This window comes from Mastigoproctus giganteus, chromosome 2 (assembly GCF_048544385.1).
Source record: "Mastigoproctus giganteus isolate SK-2022 chromosome 2, ASM4854438v1, whole genome shotgun sequence".
In the NCBI taxonomy this organism is placed as follows: Eukaryota; Metazoa; Arthropoda; class Arachnida; order Uropygi; family Thelyphonidae; genus Mastigoproctus; species Mastigoproctus giganteus.
The window spans coordinates 165,941,728-165,958,827 of NC_143576.1; the positions used below are offsets into that span (position 1 = coordinate 165,941,728).

The following is a 17,100-nucleotide window of genomic DNA, read 5'->3' on the forward strand; positions in this document are numbered from 1 at the left end:
CCTCTCACCAAAGTACAGGTGCCCACATCAAGGGGTAAAATCCTTTAAAGTACAGTTAACATCAGAATGGGCTGAATTGGGTTTGGTAGAAAACTTAACATTAAATTCCACAGCAACTCCTCATTAAAGAGCACATTACAGAATTTTTTTGGTAACAGGTCTTCAATAATGTTGCCCTTTGTAAATTATTTTCTCAGTTTTAAAGATGAAAATACTAGGGCCATGATATTCTGACTTTTCTGCTTTCGAACCGAGTCCACTTTTGTGCTTTTAACAATGCTACTGGCATCAAGTTTGTTGGCAGTCTCCTTGTATGTCATAATTATTCCTAATTTTGCATGACCTTGTTTTAATGGATTTTAATTGGTCTTTAGATTCTTGGTGACCATTTCTTTGACTGCTAAGCTCAATAATTCACTTCCAAATGTAGCCCTGAAAATCAAAAAAATTACGTGAGACTTTGGTTTGGCTCAGTCTGCACTATAACAGAGGTTCTCAGCACACTAGCAAAGGTCCAAATCTGCTGTGCCATACTTATTTCGACCTGGCCTTGTAGAAGACGATACTAAAGTTTTACACGAAGCTACTCATTACCTATGTGAAAATCTACTAGGAGCCACTCCACTTTGGCCCTAGTTGCACTGGTAATTCTGTTCATATGTAGCCCTCGAACTCTGCCAATTCTATTCTCACAGTATATAACTGGTCAAGTGGGTGCTCCAAGACAGTTCCGCTGTCATAGCATTAACAAGTGTATCCATGAAATCCTCTGCAGAAACAGATGCAATAACCAAAGATTTGAGTGATTTGGGCATGGAGATGAATGTATCTTAGCCATATTAAGACGTCGTAGGGCAGTTGGTGCAAATAGATCTAAAATAGATATCTTTGCCTCAACAGTGTTGAGGACTTTAATACTCTTGCAGAATTCTTCATTACACTGAAAATAATTCATTCACTTGCTGAAATTAATCTACTTTACCTTAATTATCCAGATAAGTTGTCTCAGTCCAAAAAAATGGGCTCTGCCGAAGGGGGTGGATAAAAAGGAGGATTCAGTAAAATGAAACCACTTGAAGAAAAGAGAAAAAAAAACAGCAAATGGTGTGTTCTGAGGTATCCAGTTGATTGCCACCAGTTTAAATTTTATCCACTCATAGGTTTAGGAGTTGTGTGCACCAGCCAAATGAGAAAAAGGATTTTCTAATATGGTGTAAACATAGAAACTACTGGACTAAAATGAAAAATAAAGGCATTATTGGGTTTTCCATAAAAAGTTTTACAACAGAGAGCACATTCCCAGTCAAAAGACCAAAGATATCAACATGGCAAATCAAAAACCATGCAGGTTTCCCTCAATACCATTCCAATGGCAACTATATCACCAGACTAATATGAAATAATGTTATCTTCATTCAAAGAGATCTCAGCCACCTTTCAATAAAAATTGTTGAAAATCACACGCACAGATGATCCAAATTATTCAAAGGCATCATTAATCTGAATTTATAAACAAAATGGCAAAAAAGCTCAAATACTTCTGCCAAAGATAAAAGAAACTATCATCTACCCTATTTTTGTAGAAACTCTTTCTCACTTCCTCAACAATCTCCTCACCTATTGATTCTCCAACTATGGCATGCACAACAACTGACAGCTAGTAAAGTCTTATGCCAATCATATGTGAAATGTGTGCTTAGTAGAGTTTTTCTTGTTTGAAATTTCTATTTTACTTGAACCATACACCTTGTCTCATCCAAAATATACACTGTGCTTTTTCTGCACAATGTATCATCATTTTTCTTTACATGGGCTTTTAATTTATATTGCATATAACTACTGGTTGGCCAAATATGCAATCCTCTATTAGATCAATGTTTCTATGAGAAAATCAGTTACAATTTATTACTTCATCTTTTCTAGAAAACCAACCTGCCAAACTCCTAAGGAATGCATGTTTTCGTCAGAAACATGTGCAACATGAGCAATGGATATTGCTCAATTTTTCTATTATCAGTTTTCATCAATAATCCACTTTTCTTTCTACAATCATCAATCATCAAGGGTCTACTATGATTTGAAATAAAAAAAAAAAAAAGAAAAAAAGAAAAAAAAAAAAAAAAAAAATATATATATATATATATATAAATATATACAGTAAACCCCCGCTATTCGCGGTATCTGTATTCGCAGTTTCACGTATTCACGGTCGCTGATTTAATATAAAATGAAACCTAAAAAAATGTGAAGTTTCAATCGACGTGAACATTTTCAGCCATAAAAAACGTGGGCATGGCTAAAATCATCTTTCCCGGTCAAAACAGCGCTCAGTGGGTGGGGGAAGAGGGGTGACAAAATTGCGAGCATGGATGTTTCTCGCTAATCCTTGTTCAGTATGTGTTATGCGCTTGTCATGGAAGGTTTCGTTTTGCTTTTAATTTATATGCTTATAAATTGAATAAATTTATCAATTTATAAATTGATATGCTTACAAAAGTGAAAAATCTACCGTTTTGCAGTGTGTTAGTGTAAACAGACTTTTTCGAGTGTATTAACGGTAGAAAGTGACTTTACTGTGGATAAATTCTTTTCTAACCCCTACAAAAATATGGCTACGAATAACAAGGGAATTGTGAAAAGATCAAAGAAGGTGATGACATTAGTGAGTAAAATTCAGTTATTAGACAAAATTTCTAATGGTGAAAGTGTCTCATCAGTGGTAAAACATTATAAAATCGATGAGCCAATGGTACGATCAATCAAGAAATCAAAAGAAAAAATCCGCCGTAGTGTCTGTGAAAACGCGCTAATTGCTTCAAAAATTTGCTCTGTAACTTGTGACGTTAAATTTGAAAAAATGGAAAAAGCTTTAAATCTGTGGATAGAAGACCGAACTCAAAATAAAATTCCCTTAAGTTCACTCATCATTCGTGAAAAGGCAAAACACCTTTATCAACACTTTAGCGAAACTGGTGATAGCACTGGCAGGATAAGTTTTTTAGCTATAGCAAAGGCGGTGGATTGAAAGATTTGTTTGAAATTTCTAATAAATATTTACATTTAATATTAAATTGTTTCTTATTTTCATTTCGATGCCTTATGCTTGCATTTCACTATGTACTGTCTATGTACATAGTCATATTATCAAGGTACATATAATACATACATAGACAAAATTTTAGACTAGTTTTTCTTATACATTTCATACTTTGGAATGGAACCCCTGTATTACTATGAGGGCCATAACTCAGTATTCGGGGCATTTCTCAGGAACGTAACCCCCCCCACCGCTATTCGTGGGGGTTTACTGAATATACAGCAATACCTCACTTGGCACGGCTTCAAACAGCATGGTTTTCACTATAACAAGGTTTTCAATTCAGTTCAAGTCAAAAATTTACTGTACATATTGAAACTCATTCAATAGCCTAGACACATACATGCTGCGTTGTTGCAGCATAGGTATGCATACATATATGCTGCAGTACCAACTCTATTGTATCACGTGCACATGTGCCAATAGCTCCCCTCAGGCAGTCAGCAGTAATGTGCAACAGTGTTCAGTATTCTTAATTCCATCCTGATGAGGCGACATGATAGCTTTTCATAACTTCATTTCATAATTTATTTTTACCCCTTTAAATACAATTGAATATATTTGATTATTGCATAGAAATCACTCCCAACAACATACATTCTGCTTGGTAGCACATTCTGCCCCATTTGGCAAATGATTTCACTGGTTTTGAATAGCAAATTCAGACAATTACTGAAGACACTGTGAAGATCGGTAAAGACTTAGGATTCGAAACTTTGGACACTGCCAATGTATGTAATTGCATTGACTCACATGCAAATGACTTAGATGATGCAACTCTCCTTGAAATTAATGAGTAAATTGCATATGAAGAAAAGGAAAACAATTCTCAAGTGGCACCAAAAGAATCTTAAACAGAAGAATTGGAGAAAGTTTTTTTTGGGGATTGACATGACCTGTAAGGCGATTATGAATGGAGATCCGGATGTTGAACATAGCATCAAGATACGGCAAATTTTACAAAATGGGATTCGATCCTACATATACTTGTGCACCGAAAAAAAGAAGAGACAAGTTCACAAGACTTTTTTTTATTGAAATACCTAAATAAACAATAAAGCTTTTTTCTCATCTCTCATGATGTTTCCTTTTCATTAATACAATTTTTGTAATATTTTTTTTATTCAAATCCTTTCAATTGGCTATCAAGCACAAATTGTTTATAGATTTATTATAATTTGTTTATAGACTGTTTCTCTGGTACGCATTCAATTAAAACCCATCATAATTATACCTCAATCAGCACGGTTTCACATAACAGAACAGTTCCGGTACCAATTATCAGTGCTATGCGGGGTATTGCTGTTATGTGTGGTGTTACCAAAAAAACAGTTACCAAAAACAGCTTATCAAAGTCTCACATACCTGATACCTTCGCATTCTATCCATTTCTTGTTGAGCTGCACGATTACTTCTTACTACACATACCAATGCTTTCACAGCAGCATACAGTCCTTCTACATCTTTTGCCATTGCTACTAATCCAAGTAATGTTGCAGTACCTCCAATATTATCAATAGTCAAAGCAACAGGATGAGGGACAAAAGTTCTGGCTCCTAAACCATTAATAATATTTTATTTAGTTATTTTAAAGATAGAGAAACAAATATATTTATTAAATCCAGTTCTAATTTAAAGGTGTGCAGGAGTAAACTAATTTTACATTTGAGTAAAACCACCAGTAAATAACCATTTCGTTTAACTACAAATTTATGGATTATCTGTTAAATTCAAGAAAAGAAGAAGAAGAGAAAAAAAAACACGAGCATGCATGTACACAAAGATCACATCCAAAACATTAAATTGCAGCCAAGAAATTTAAGATATTATATCAGGATGTCAATTCAATTCATTTAAAAATACTGTGTTAAATTAAAAAAAATAAAATAAATTAAAGTAACATTCTCTACCTTTTTTTAACTACAGACAGTTTTAAAAAAGCAGTTTCAGAAGTGAAATTCTTTGGTTTCACAGGGTAACTGAATGACAGGTGTTTTCATAGAGTAATGAAAACACTTGACAGGTGTTGATCGACAATTCTTGCAACAATTTTTATATGCCGCACCTGTGCGTGCACGTGTATTAGTTATATTTTGCACGAAACCTGAGAATTTTGAGGCACCAGCCAATAAAGAAAAAAAACTTGTTCACAGTCAAAATTGTTGAAAATGATCCCTCCCCAAGGGAAATGAGAAAAATGGTCATTATATTGACAGTTCACAAAATCAGCAAAAGAAACAGAAAAGTTTGAACATTTAACATAGTTCTACTAATACAACATAATAATCTAATTCAGAATGTGTTAAAATATTGAACAAGAAAACAAATATTGCATGTTTTGTGTTGATTATACAATGTAATATAATTAATATGAAATTATGTACAATAATTATTATTTTACATATTTACAGTATCCATGAGGTGTACACACTTATATTATCAAGGCCTAGCCACAGACAAGGGAACTGGTTTTGGACATTAAAATAATCTGTCAAAATGCATTGTTTCAGTAGCAAAGCATGTTTTAAAATATAATTATGAAGGTGTGTGATAGCAGTTAATTCAGACAGTTTTTTTTTTATTTCACAATTAGGCTGTGCATGAAAAAAAAAAAAAACACAACGTACAAGTTCTAATGCTTGATGAGTGTTCTTCAATGAAACTTCTTGCTCGAACACAATAGGTTCTTCATCACTAACAAACTATCCTTAAAATAAAGAATTCGCGGAATACCTGGTTCCTGAACAACTCGACACAGTCACCCCTCTCACTAGTAGATGAAGGCGCCTCCGTAGCCAGGTGGGAAGGAGCACCAGTGCGTAGCACATGCTCCTTGATTAGACCGGGGTTCGAGCCCGTCACCACCAAATACGGAGGATGCGGAAAGGTCAGAGAATGACCACCGCATATCCCGGAGCAATATGGCCTTAGTTGCTAATGCTCCTAAAAACCAAAGAACAAACAAACTAGTAGATGAACCCACTGCTTGGCAGGTATATAGGTATACTGCATTCAAGTAGACGGTAATTCGATGTCAGTATGGATAAACATCGTGAGTTAACCAACTTTGAAAGAGGGATAATAGTGAGTGACCGACGCATGGGTCACTCTATCGCAGAGGTGGTACACAAATTGCACTATCCCAATTCGACAGTATCAAGAATGTATTGGAAATATGACATTTCCATTGTCAACATCACTGACGGCAGAGAAAGGTGGTGGATGAATGTGGCCGTGGACGTCAGTCTCGCATTGTTTCAGCCAATCACAAATCACCACCAAATTCAAGGAGGGAAGTGCCAGAAACATCTTCACCAAGCCCATCGGCGATCATTAGTAGCAATAACGTTATGGGAGCTGCCGACCTACCAAAGACGTTGCTAGCACCATGACACAGGACTCTATGCCTCAACTGGGTGATAGCACATTGGCACTGGACTTTGGATGATTGGAGATGGTTCTCCTGGTCCACCAGTCCCATTCCATGTCAAAAAGGAACTGTTCAGGCAGGCAGACTGTCAGTAATGGTCGTTGGGACCTCTGATACATCTAGATGCATCTCTGAACAGTCCAGGTTAAGTGTCCATCCTTGCAGAGCATCTGCATCCCTTCATGATCATCATGCACCCACATGGCAATGGACTTTTCCAGCAGGATGATGCACCTCCCCCACAGAGCCATGGTGACTAGAACATGGTTCGAAGAGCTTTCCGCTGATTTTACCACCATGGAATGGCCTCCCAATTAACTGGACATGAGCCCTGTGGAGAATCTTTGGGATGCTCCACAGGGCTCATGTGGAAAGGTCCGTTCCAGCTTTGGATCCTCCATCTAGGAATGCAACAGAATTATGGACAGCGATGCAGGAAGCATGGATGGAAATACCTGTAAAATGCTTTCGTAAACTAGTAGACAACCTGCCTCGCCATGTGACTGCCCTTATCCAGGCAAAATGTGGGCCTACCGACAAATCACCACCCAATTCAAGGAGGGAAGTGTCAGAAACATCTGCACCAAGACCATCAGGCGATCATAGCTAGGTATCCCATGATTTCTGTCCACTCAGTTAGAGTGCTGCCGCATTTTTCTGGAATTAATACTTTAGGTTAGCAACTGCAGTCTTCTGTTTTGATGAAATCTATCAAGCCCCTTCCTCCCTCTTTCGGAGGTATTATCAGTATCTCCACAGCTGACTTCAGGGTAGTATTGGCAGTTCTTGGTCATTATTGTCCTTGCCTTTCTCATGATATCCTCCAGCTGTGTTAGTATAATCTATAAACCCGAAGGAGAATGTTACAACTGGAACTGGATAGGTGTGTATGGCTTTAACTGAGCTCCCTCCATGAAGATGATGAAATCATTCGCATTCATGCCTTAGGCAGAGGAGGTCAGTTCAAAAAGTTGGAGACAGTCTCTTGCGAACAAGAATGCAGCGAGCGGCACTGTCTCCTGTATGGCTACGACAACTGAAGGGCAAGACCATTGAGCCAAATCAACTGGAAGTGCTTCCTGCGGAACCACCTACACTCGGGACCAGCCATGATGGAAGAAGCCAACACATGAAGTGATGCATCGAAATGAATACATTCATCATGCAAGCATATTACAAGGTAACAAAGCAAGAGAGACACATGACAATGTACAGGACACAGAACAGCAAATACATCACAGATCAACCATCATCAAGAAGAACCTGATAGATCCTGCAATCTTGAAAAAATCAAGCAGGCTGTGAGCGAGCAACTACAAATAACAACAAATACAGACACAATGTAACCAGAACTGGAAGAGGAGCAGCAAGTACAAGAACTACAACCCAGAGAAGATGAAGTAGAAATGGACAAAACTGCAATATCCAAGAAAGAAGAATAGTGGAAGAAAACCCTAGCAGAATTCGAGGGAATGGACCCCACAAAGACTAACACCTTATTGAAGCAGTGACCCAACAGAATCCTGTAGCAAGTCACAGACCACCTCAACAAGTTTTTATTAGCAGCATTAGCAACTAAGGCCATATTGCTCCGGGGATATGTGGTGGTCCTTCTCTGACCTTTCCGCATCCTCCGTATTTGGTGGTCACAGGCTCAAACCCTGGTCTAATCAAGAAGCATGTGCTATGCACTGCTGCTCCCGCCCACCTGGCTACGAAGGTGCAATCTCAACAAGTGAATAATACCAGTTTATCTCAACAACAACAATGAAGTAACGCAACACACCACCTGTACAGCCATTTACTGTGTTGCTGTAGCAGCCACCAAGATTAATGGACGGGAAATCAGAGACCAACGTAACACAAACACAAAGAATCACTAGCGTGGATAAGAAGGCTACGGCAGAAGATAGAAGAGATAAGAGTGAAGCGAGGCATACTGACCCAATACCAAAATGGAAACAGAAAATAATAAACTGATCAGGAAAGTGAAGATTTTGCTGAAGAAAAACAACGTCCAGAGCAAACATGAGACCTATAATCAGAGCATTAAAGAATACTTTCACATCCTCAAGCAGAAACACCTGGCACTCAGCGAGACCTCGCCATTAGACAAAGAATACCCAGAGAAAAACAAATAACAGGACAATTGATGACAATCAGAGAACTTTACACAGGAAAATCTGACAAGAGCAGAAGAAAGGCACTGGCCATATTTTCTAACCAGAAAATACCCAAGCAGTTCTGGGAATACTATTGATATTTAATTTATTGATTTTATTAATTTAAACTACCATGCCCCAGACTAGAGCAGCAAAGCAACGGGCACAAAGTGGCAGGAGTGCTGTGACTCGGGGGAGAACTGAGGGGAGCAATTCTCCAACGCATCACAGCCTAAAAAAATGTGCAGCTTGTGAAATGTTTGCCGAACTCTCTGGAACGGAACATGATATTGCCATGGGGGATGTCTTTGTGTGTGCGCGATGTAAGGAGTGTAAAGAAATCAGGCGACAACTCAGCGTTGTTATGGGCCTATATGAGAGTTTGAAGGACAGGGTGGATGCCCTCGAAAGATCTAAATTGAGGGGCCCATCAGGCTCTCGGCTGCCCACATCAACGCCAGAGCTTGCACTTGGTCATCACGCAACACAGCGGCAACCCCTAAGGCAGAATGCGCTGGTCCCAAAGGAACTAGTTGTTATAGGTGACTCTATTGTCAGGGAAACGGGGAACATGCTTTGTAAAAAAGATAGGTGGAACAGGACCAGGGTATGTCTGCCAGGGGCAAAGGTTGATGACGTTGTAGAGCGGATATCATCTTTTAAGGGCACATAAGATGATATAGTTGTACACGTTGGCACTAATGATATTAAGAGTAGGAGACTGGCGGAATTACTCAACAAGTACAGGTCACTATTGAAAAAAAGCCGTGAAATAGGGTTGAATTTGAAAGTGTCTGCAATTCTGCCCAGACACGATAGGAGGGAGTACATAATGAGAGCCTTGTCGATCAATTCGGCCCTGGAAAGATTGTGCAAGGCTCAAGGGGTAGAATTTTTTTCAGTCTGGACTGTACTTGTTAACAGGAGAGATTGCTTCTACAGGGATGGGATACACTTAAATAGAAAGGGTGCATGAATATTTGCTGATGCTATCGAGGCAGTGTTAGGTGGGTCGGAAAACTGCTAGTTTGGGGGGGATACAAAGACTAATAGTTTAACAGTAACCGCAGGCAGAGGTGAAGGTGATTCTTGCACAACTTCTATTAGAATAAGAAGCGATCTGGAGCGAGGGGTGTTGGGGGTTTCAGGGACGGATGGCAGTCATCATGGAATAGTTGGGTATAATACGGGATGTGTTAGGGTAACAAGGAATAGGCATAGGAGCATGTATGCTTGCATGTATACTAATGCTAGAAGTATAGTAAATAAATTTGATGAATTTGAAGTGTTGGTCAAGACATCAAAGGCGGATATTGTTGGGATAGCAGAGACGTGGTGTCACAAAGATATAAGGAATGCAGAACTGGAATTTGGGGAGTACAATGTGTACACAGAAAGGATAGACAGGACAGAAAGGGAGGGGGTGTCATGCTGTTAATTAAGAAAAACATAAAATCAAAGGAAGTGCACCCAGTTAATATAGATGAACAGTGCTCTGTTGAGTCAGTTTGGTGTGAGATAAGCACTGTGAAAGGAAAAATAAGAGTAGGAGTGTGTTAAAGGCCTAATGACTTGAATGAGTACAATGAACAATTGTACAGAGAAATAGAGTGGGCCAGTAATTCAGAATGTCTTATAATGGGGGATTTTAACTTCCCAGATATTGACTGGAACTTGTGGGTTGGTCACTCACACACTAGTCAGACTTTTGTGGATTTATTGGATGATTGTTTTCTGCAGAAGCATGTTCGAGAGGCAACCAGAGAAAGTAACACTCTTGATCTGGTTATCAGCAGTGATCATTCGTGTATTAAGAATTTGCAGATAAAGGAACCACTAGGTGGCAGTGATCACAGTGTGCTGAAGTGGGATTTACTCAAAGAGGTAACTACCGTCAGGGGTAAAGGAAAGGGTTTTTGCTTCCGCAAAGGGGAGTACAGTGGTCTCAGACAGTTTTTAAGTTCTGTACAGTGGGATCAACTGACGATGTTACAAACAGTAAATTCTAAGTGGGAAGCATTCAAAGAATTAATCGTGGAAGCTACTAGACTTTATATACCGATTAAGAAATATCATTCAAGGTTTAGGCCTAAATGGTTATCAAATGAACTAATGAGACTCGTGACAGAGAAGAAAAATGCATGGGATGCATATAAATTATCAGGTGACGCAGAAGCCTGTGGCAGATATAAGCTAGTCTGTAATCAGGTCACAGAGGAGGTACGGCAGGCGAAGGCGGATTACGATAAATCTTTGGCAAAAGATGCTAAGAAAAACAGCAAGGATTTCTTTACTTATATAAACTCTAAAAGGAAGGGGATGAATATGATTGGTCCACTTGACATCGATGGTTCGACTGTTGGTGATCCTGCTCAGATAGCAAACAAACTGAATGAGTATTTTGCATCAACATTCACACGTGAGGAATTATTACAATTTGAAAATGGAAGAAGGTTATCAAATTGTAGCAGTGTGCTTAATGATTTTGTAATAACTGAGAGCAAAGTGGAGGAGAAATTGTTGAAGTCAAACACAAGAAAGGCACCTGGGGTGGATGGGATCTATCCAGTTATTTTAAAGGAGGCGGCAAAGCAACTAAGCAAACCCTTAGCCATAATTATGAGAGCATCCTTCGACTCAGGGGAGGTTCCCACGGACTGGAGATGTGCAAATGTGTCCCCAATTCACAAAGGTGGATCGAAGGGTGACACGAGTAATTACAGACCAGTTAGTTTAACTTCTGTTCCGGGTAAAATAATGGAGTCGCTGGTTAAAGATGCATTGCAGGATCATCTAGACAAGACTGCAGCAATAATTCAAACACAGCATGGGTTTGTTAAGGGAAAGTCTTGTCTGACAAATTTGATTGGTTATTATGATGTGGTCACAAAGGAACTGGATGCAAAAAATAATTTTGATATCATATACTTGGATTTCAGGAAAGCTTTTGACACTGTTGCGCATGAAAGACTACTGTACAAATTGGAGCAGAATGGTATTAAGGGTAAGTTGCTACAATGGATAAAAGGACGGTTAAGTGGGAGAAGACAGAGGGTGGTAATCAATGGGTGCTGCTCTTCGTGGACTAATGTTATTAGTGGAGTCCCACAGGGTTCGGTGTTGGGTCCACTGTTGTTTTGTATATTTATCAATGATATTGATGAAGGTATATCAGGCTTAATGTCGAAGTTTGCAGATGACACAAAGGTTGGCAGGGTTGTTAATGACAGTAATGGCAGTGTGCTACTGCAACAGGATCTAGATAATTTGGGCAGATGGGCTAAGAAGTGGCAACTGAAGTTCAACCTTGACAAATGCAAAGTACTGCATATGGGTAGAAGTAACCCCAGAGAAACGTACCAACTGTGTGGTACTACACTTAAGGTGGTAGAAAATGAAAAAGACCTGGGAGTAATTGTGCAGTCAGATATGAAGTTTTCTGAGCAGTGCAGACAGGCTGCTAGGGCGGGTCATGGGGTTTTGTCAATGATATATAGGAATTTTGCTAGCAGGGAAAAGGAGGTGATTGTCCCTCTGTATAAGGCAATGGTCAGGCAACGCCTTGAGTACTACGTACAGGTCTGGAGGCCTCATTTTAGGAAGGATGTAGATTTGCTTGAGCGTGTACAGAGAAGAGCAACACGATTGGTGAGGGGAATGAAGGGATTCTCTTACCAAGAGAGGCTTAAGTTCTGCAAATTGCAGTGGCTGGAGACTAGGCACCTGCGCGGTGATCTGATTGAGGTCTATAAGGCCTTGAATGGGTTGAGCACGCTGAATTCTGATGGGATCCTTCCACTTGTTCAGATTACCAACCTACGGGGACATAAGTTCAAATTAAAAAAGGACAGATTGAGAATAGATGTGCGGAAATTTCCCTTTAGCCAGTGGGTGGTTAATTGCTGGAACAAACTTCCATCTGTCGTTGTGGAAGTTGATAGGTTAAATAAATTTAAGGAGGAACTGGACAGGCATTTGGAGGGAATGGTGTGATTTTTTTTTTTTTTTTTTGGCTGATGCTGCATAAGCTCCTACACTTGCTTTCTTGCATCATGTGCCACTACTACTACTACTACTACTACCTGTCAAGCAGTGAAGTTAGCCACCACAGCGGTGCCCCCTGGATAGATCTAGACAGGAACAAAACCAAGAACATACAAGGGATGAAAATGGGAGCTTTGGGAGATGTACAAATCAGTCGGGAAGTCTGGCAACTGGCAAAACCCAGGAATAGACTTCCACAACTAGTGGTACAGGAAGATCAGTTGCACGGACACAGGCACATAATGGAGCAGTTCACCCAGATAATAATGCATTGTGACACAATCCCATACTCTCTGACTCAAGGAATCACCTACCTAAAGGCCAAGGACAAATACACCACAAACAAAACAAAGTAAAGACCAATCAAGTCTCCCAACAATGTACAAAATCCTGACCAGTTGCATAACTAATAATATATTAAACAACATGGAGAGCCAGAACATTTTGGCTGAGCAGCAAAAGGGATGTAAGGAGATGAACATAGGACCCAATGAGCAATAGATGCTACATTTATGGAACAGGCTTACAACAACCACCACAACCTGTACGTGACTTACATTGACTACCAATGCCTTCGACTCCAGCCCCATAGCTGGCTGATATAGAGACCTTGAAGATCTACAAATATAACCGGCTGTGGACACACTTCCTAGAAGCAACATTGCAAAAGGGAGGACCACCATCAAGGTCGAAAACATCATGACCAAACCAATACCCATCAGAAGAGGAATCTTAAAGGGAAATGCCCTGAGCCCATTATGGTTCTGTCTAGTGCTCAACCTACTGTCCATGATGCTCAATAACAGCAAGTATGGATATACCCTAAAAGAAGGGAGGAAGAAATTACATATCCTCACTCACCTGATGTACATGGATGACATCAAGGCATCAAACTATATGCCACAGCTAAGAATGAACTCCAAAAGGTTACTCTGAATTACTGAAGAGTTCAGAAATGACATCACAACGCTATTTAACCTAGACAAATGCAAGACCAATGGACAACATCAATGACATCCAGTCATACAAAACTACCACCTGAAGAAGAGAGAGACATGCAAGTATCTGGAGATGATGAAGGCCCGCCAGTTAGAACATAAAGAGATCAAAGCAAGAAATATCAGCAGACTGAGAAGCATTCTAAAATCAAATCTGAATGGTAGGAACATGGTCACAGCCATAAACACTTATGCAGTTTCAGTGCTACCATACTCCTTCAGGATCGTAGGTTGGACCAACACCAAGCTGGAGGAGATTATGAGATCAACCAGGATAACGACGACCAAGAGGTGCCAACACCAGTCGAAGTCGGCCATCTAGAGACTGACAATATGCAGTAAAGAAGGACCTAATTAAGCAAGAGCATAGGGAAATTAAGAACCTGTAGGATTACTTCCAGGAAAACACAGCACCAATCTACCAAGAAATAAGCGAGGGAGAGAGAGAGAGCACAACATCTATGGATCTTCCCCAAGATGGAAGGATTCATGCTCACCAGCCAATGCCAAGTAATCAACACCAGGAATTACATAAAATACATCGCAAAAAAAAAAAAAAAAAAACCAAAGGATAACAAATGACACATATGAAATAAGCCACCTCGACGCAGAAAGGATGCAGTGTGATCATTCAGATGCAGTATACTCACAGACAAAACCATGAATTGTCAAACTAATAGAGTAAGCTTATCTGCAAAAAGATCTAAACCTCCCAAATACTTCCTAATTCATTTCACAAATATATGAGGTCACAATTCTAATCTCAATGATGTCCATTTCCACTTGCAGTCTGCCAAATCCTGACAGAATCTCAGTTATCAGTTGATTCAACTACTGCTCATCTCAGTTGCCCAAATTCTTCACTGTATGATTCCTTTCGCCTCAAAGGTGGTATTTGTGCATATGTCTGTTCCGATATTCCCTGTCAGAGACTTGGTAATTTGGAATCTCCTATTTTCTATCTTCTCTGGCGTAAAATCTCTCTGCCTCATTGTGTCAAATTCATCAGTTGTCTCTACCGTTCTCCCAACTCCACTAATCACGTGGAGCTCTTTGACTTCCTCTCTTTGCAACTTGACTTTCTCCAATTCAACTTTCCTAACAGTGAGGTGATTTTCTTTGGTAATTTTAATGTTCACAACTCCAGCTGGCTTCTGTTTTCTAGTCACACCGACCCAGCTGGCCGAGATACTGAGGCTTTTGCAATTACTAATGACCTTGCACAGATTGTGCATTTACATACAAGAATACTGGATAATCGTAACCATACAGCCAACTTGATCTTTTTCTCACAAACAACCTTTATAAGTACACGTTCAAAGTGAGAGGTCCATTAGGCACCTCAGATCAAAAATTGGTGATTGTCTCTTCTCCAATGGAGCCTTTATCCCATGGCTATACCCAACCTCGTATTGTTTGGCATTACAACAATGCAAAATGGAATGCCCTGCGAGATTTCTTTTCTTCCTTTCCTTGGTCGGATTCCTGTTTCAAAACTTCTGATGTCAACGTTTGCTCAGATCATGTCAGTGAAATTATTCTTGCAGGAATGGAAATCGCGTACTTCATCTAAACCTTGGTTTTCCAATAAATGTGCGAAGGCTGTTCAAGAGAAGAACGTTGCATATCGTAATTGGCTTGTTTTTAATTCTTCAGTTTCATTTTCTGCCTACACCAAAGCTCGCAAGAATGCAAAATGGAATGCCCTGCGAGATTTCTTTTCTTCCTTTCCTTGGTCGGATTACTGTTTCAAAACTTCTGATGTCAACGTTTGCTCAGATCGTGTCAGTGAAATTATTCTTGCAGGAATGGAAATCGCGTACTTCATCTAAACCTTGGTTTTCCAATAAATGTGCGAAGGCTGTTCAAGAGAAGAACGTTGCATATCGTAATTGGCTTGTTTTTAATTCTTCAGTTTCATTTTCTGCCTACACCAAAGCTCGCAAGAATTGTAAAGCAGTTATTAATCAGTCCAAATTAGAGTTTGAACAGGCTAAGAGTAGAAAACTTGCTTCTTGCCCTAATGGTAGAAAAGCATTCTGGTCTCTTGCCAAACCTATTGGTCGCAACTTTTGGCCATCTCTGCTCCCACCTCTGTCCAAACCAGATGGTTCTGTTGTCACTTTAGCCAAGGATAAAACTGACCTGCTAGCATCCTATTTTTCTTTCAACTCATGTATTAATGATCTTGGTAAAACACCTCCCACCATTTCCAACACAGTCCATTCAATGCCTTCTGTGTTCTTCCGTCAAAAGGATGTCAGAAGGATTTTGACAAATCTTGATGCTAAGAAACCTCCAGGTACCGATGGTATTTCTCCACTTGTTCTCAAAACCTGTGCTCCTGAACTTACTCCTGTTCTTTGCCAACTTTTTTCACTTTCTTATGCCAAATGTGTTTTTCCTTCTGCTTGGAAATTTGCCCATATCCAGCCAGTTCCTAAAAAGGGTGACAAATCCCTCCTATCCAATTATCATCCCATTGCAATTTCTTCTACTCTTTCTAAAGTAATGGAGAAATCAATTAACCGCCAAATCTTAAATTACCTAGAAACCTTCCATCTTATCAACAATCGCCAGTATGGATTCCATCAGTGTCGATCCACTGGTGATGTTCTGGCTTATGTTACACATTCATGGACTAATTCAATGGAAAGATTCGGTGAACCACAAGTAGTTGCTCTTGACATCTCAAAGGCTTTCGATCATGTTTGGAATAAAGGTCTTCTAAACAAGCTTAGATCTTATGGTTTGCCAACTGTTTTTAGTAATTGGTTATCCAGTTTTCTCTCTGATCGCTCACTGAGGGTGATGGTAGATGGCTCTCTGTCTTCTAACTTCTCCACTAATGCCGGTGTCCACCAAGATTCAGTTCTTTCCCTCACTCTTTTACCTCTTGTATATTAATGACCTTCTTCCATTGACTGGAAATCCTATCCATAGTTTTGCCGATGATAGCACATTTTGACTCCACTTTCCATTTTGAAAAAACATGCCCTGCTCAATCAGCTTCAACTTCTCGAAAATCTGCTACCAATTCTTTAAATGCTGATCTCCAGGTAATTCTCCAGTGGGGGGGGGGGACAAAGACAAATTAGTTGATTCCAATCCTTCTCTTGTAACAAGCACATTACAAATACTGCTTCTCTGCATCTAAAAAACTTGGTTTTCTCTTTCGCTCTAGGAGTTACTTTTCTTCCAAACAGCTGCTAACTCTGTACAAATCGCAAATCCACTGTACCATGGAATATTGTTCCCATATCTTGGATGGTGCCCACAAAACCTCTCTCAGGCTCCTTGATTCCATTCGGAAGCGGGAAGTTAGGTTAATTAATGATTCATCTCTAAACAGTAATTCATCTCTAAACA

General features: G+C 39.6%; 1 protein-coding gene across 3 annotated transcripts in view; it reads right to left on the reverse strand.

Moving 5' to 3' along the window:
• bchs (WD repeat and FYVE domain containing 3 bchs) overlaps positions 1–17,100 on the reverse strand; it is a 1,877,108-nt gene that overhangs the window by 1,241,231 nt on the left and 618,777 nt on the right. For all 3 annotated transcript variants that reach the window (XM_090389621.1, XM_090389619.1, XM_090389620.1), the window contains exon 27: positions 4,463–4,653. In XM_090389621.1, coding sequence (XP_090245747.1) covers positions 4,463–4,653 — 191 coding nt within the window. The remainder of the gene's footprint in view (positions 1–4,462; positions 4,654–17,100) is intronic.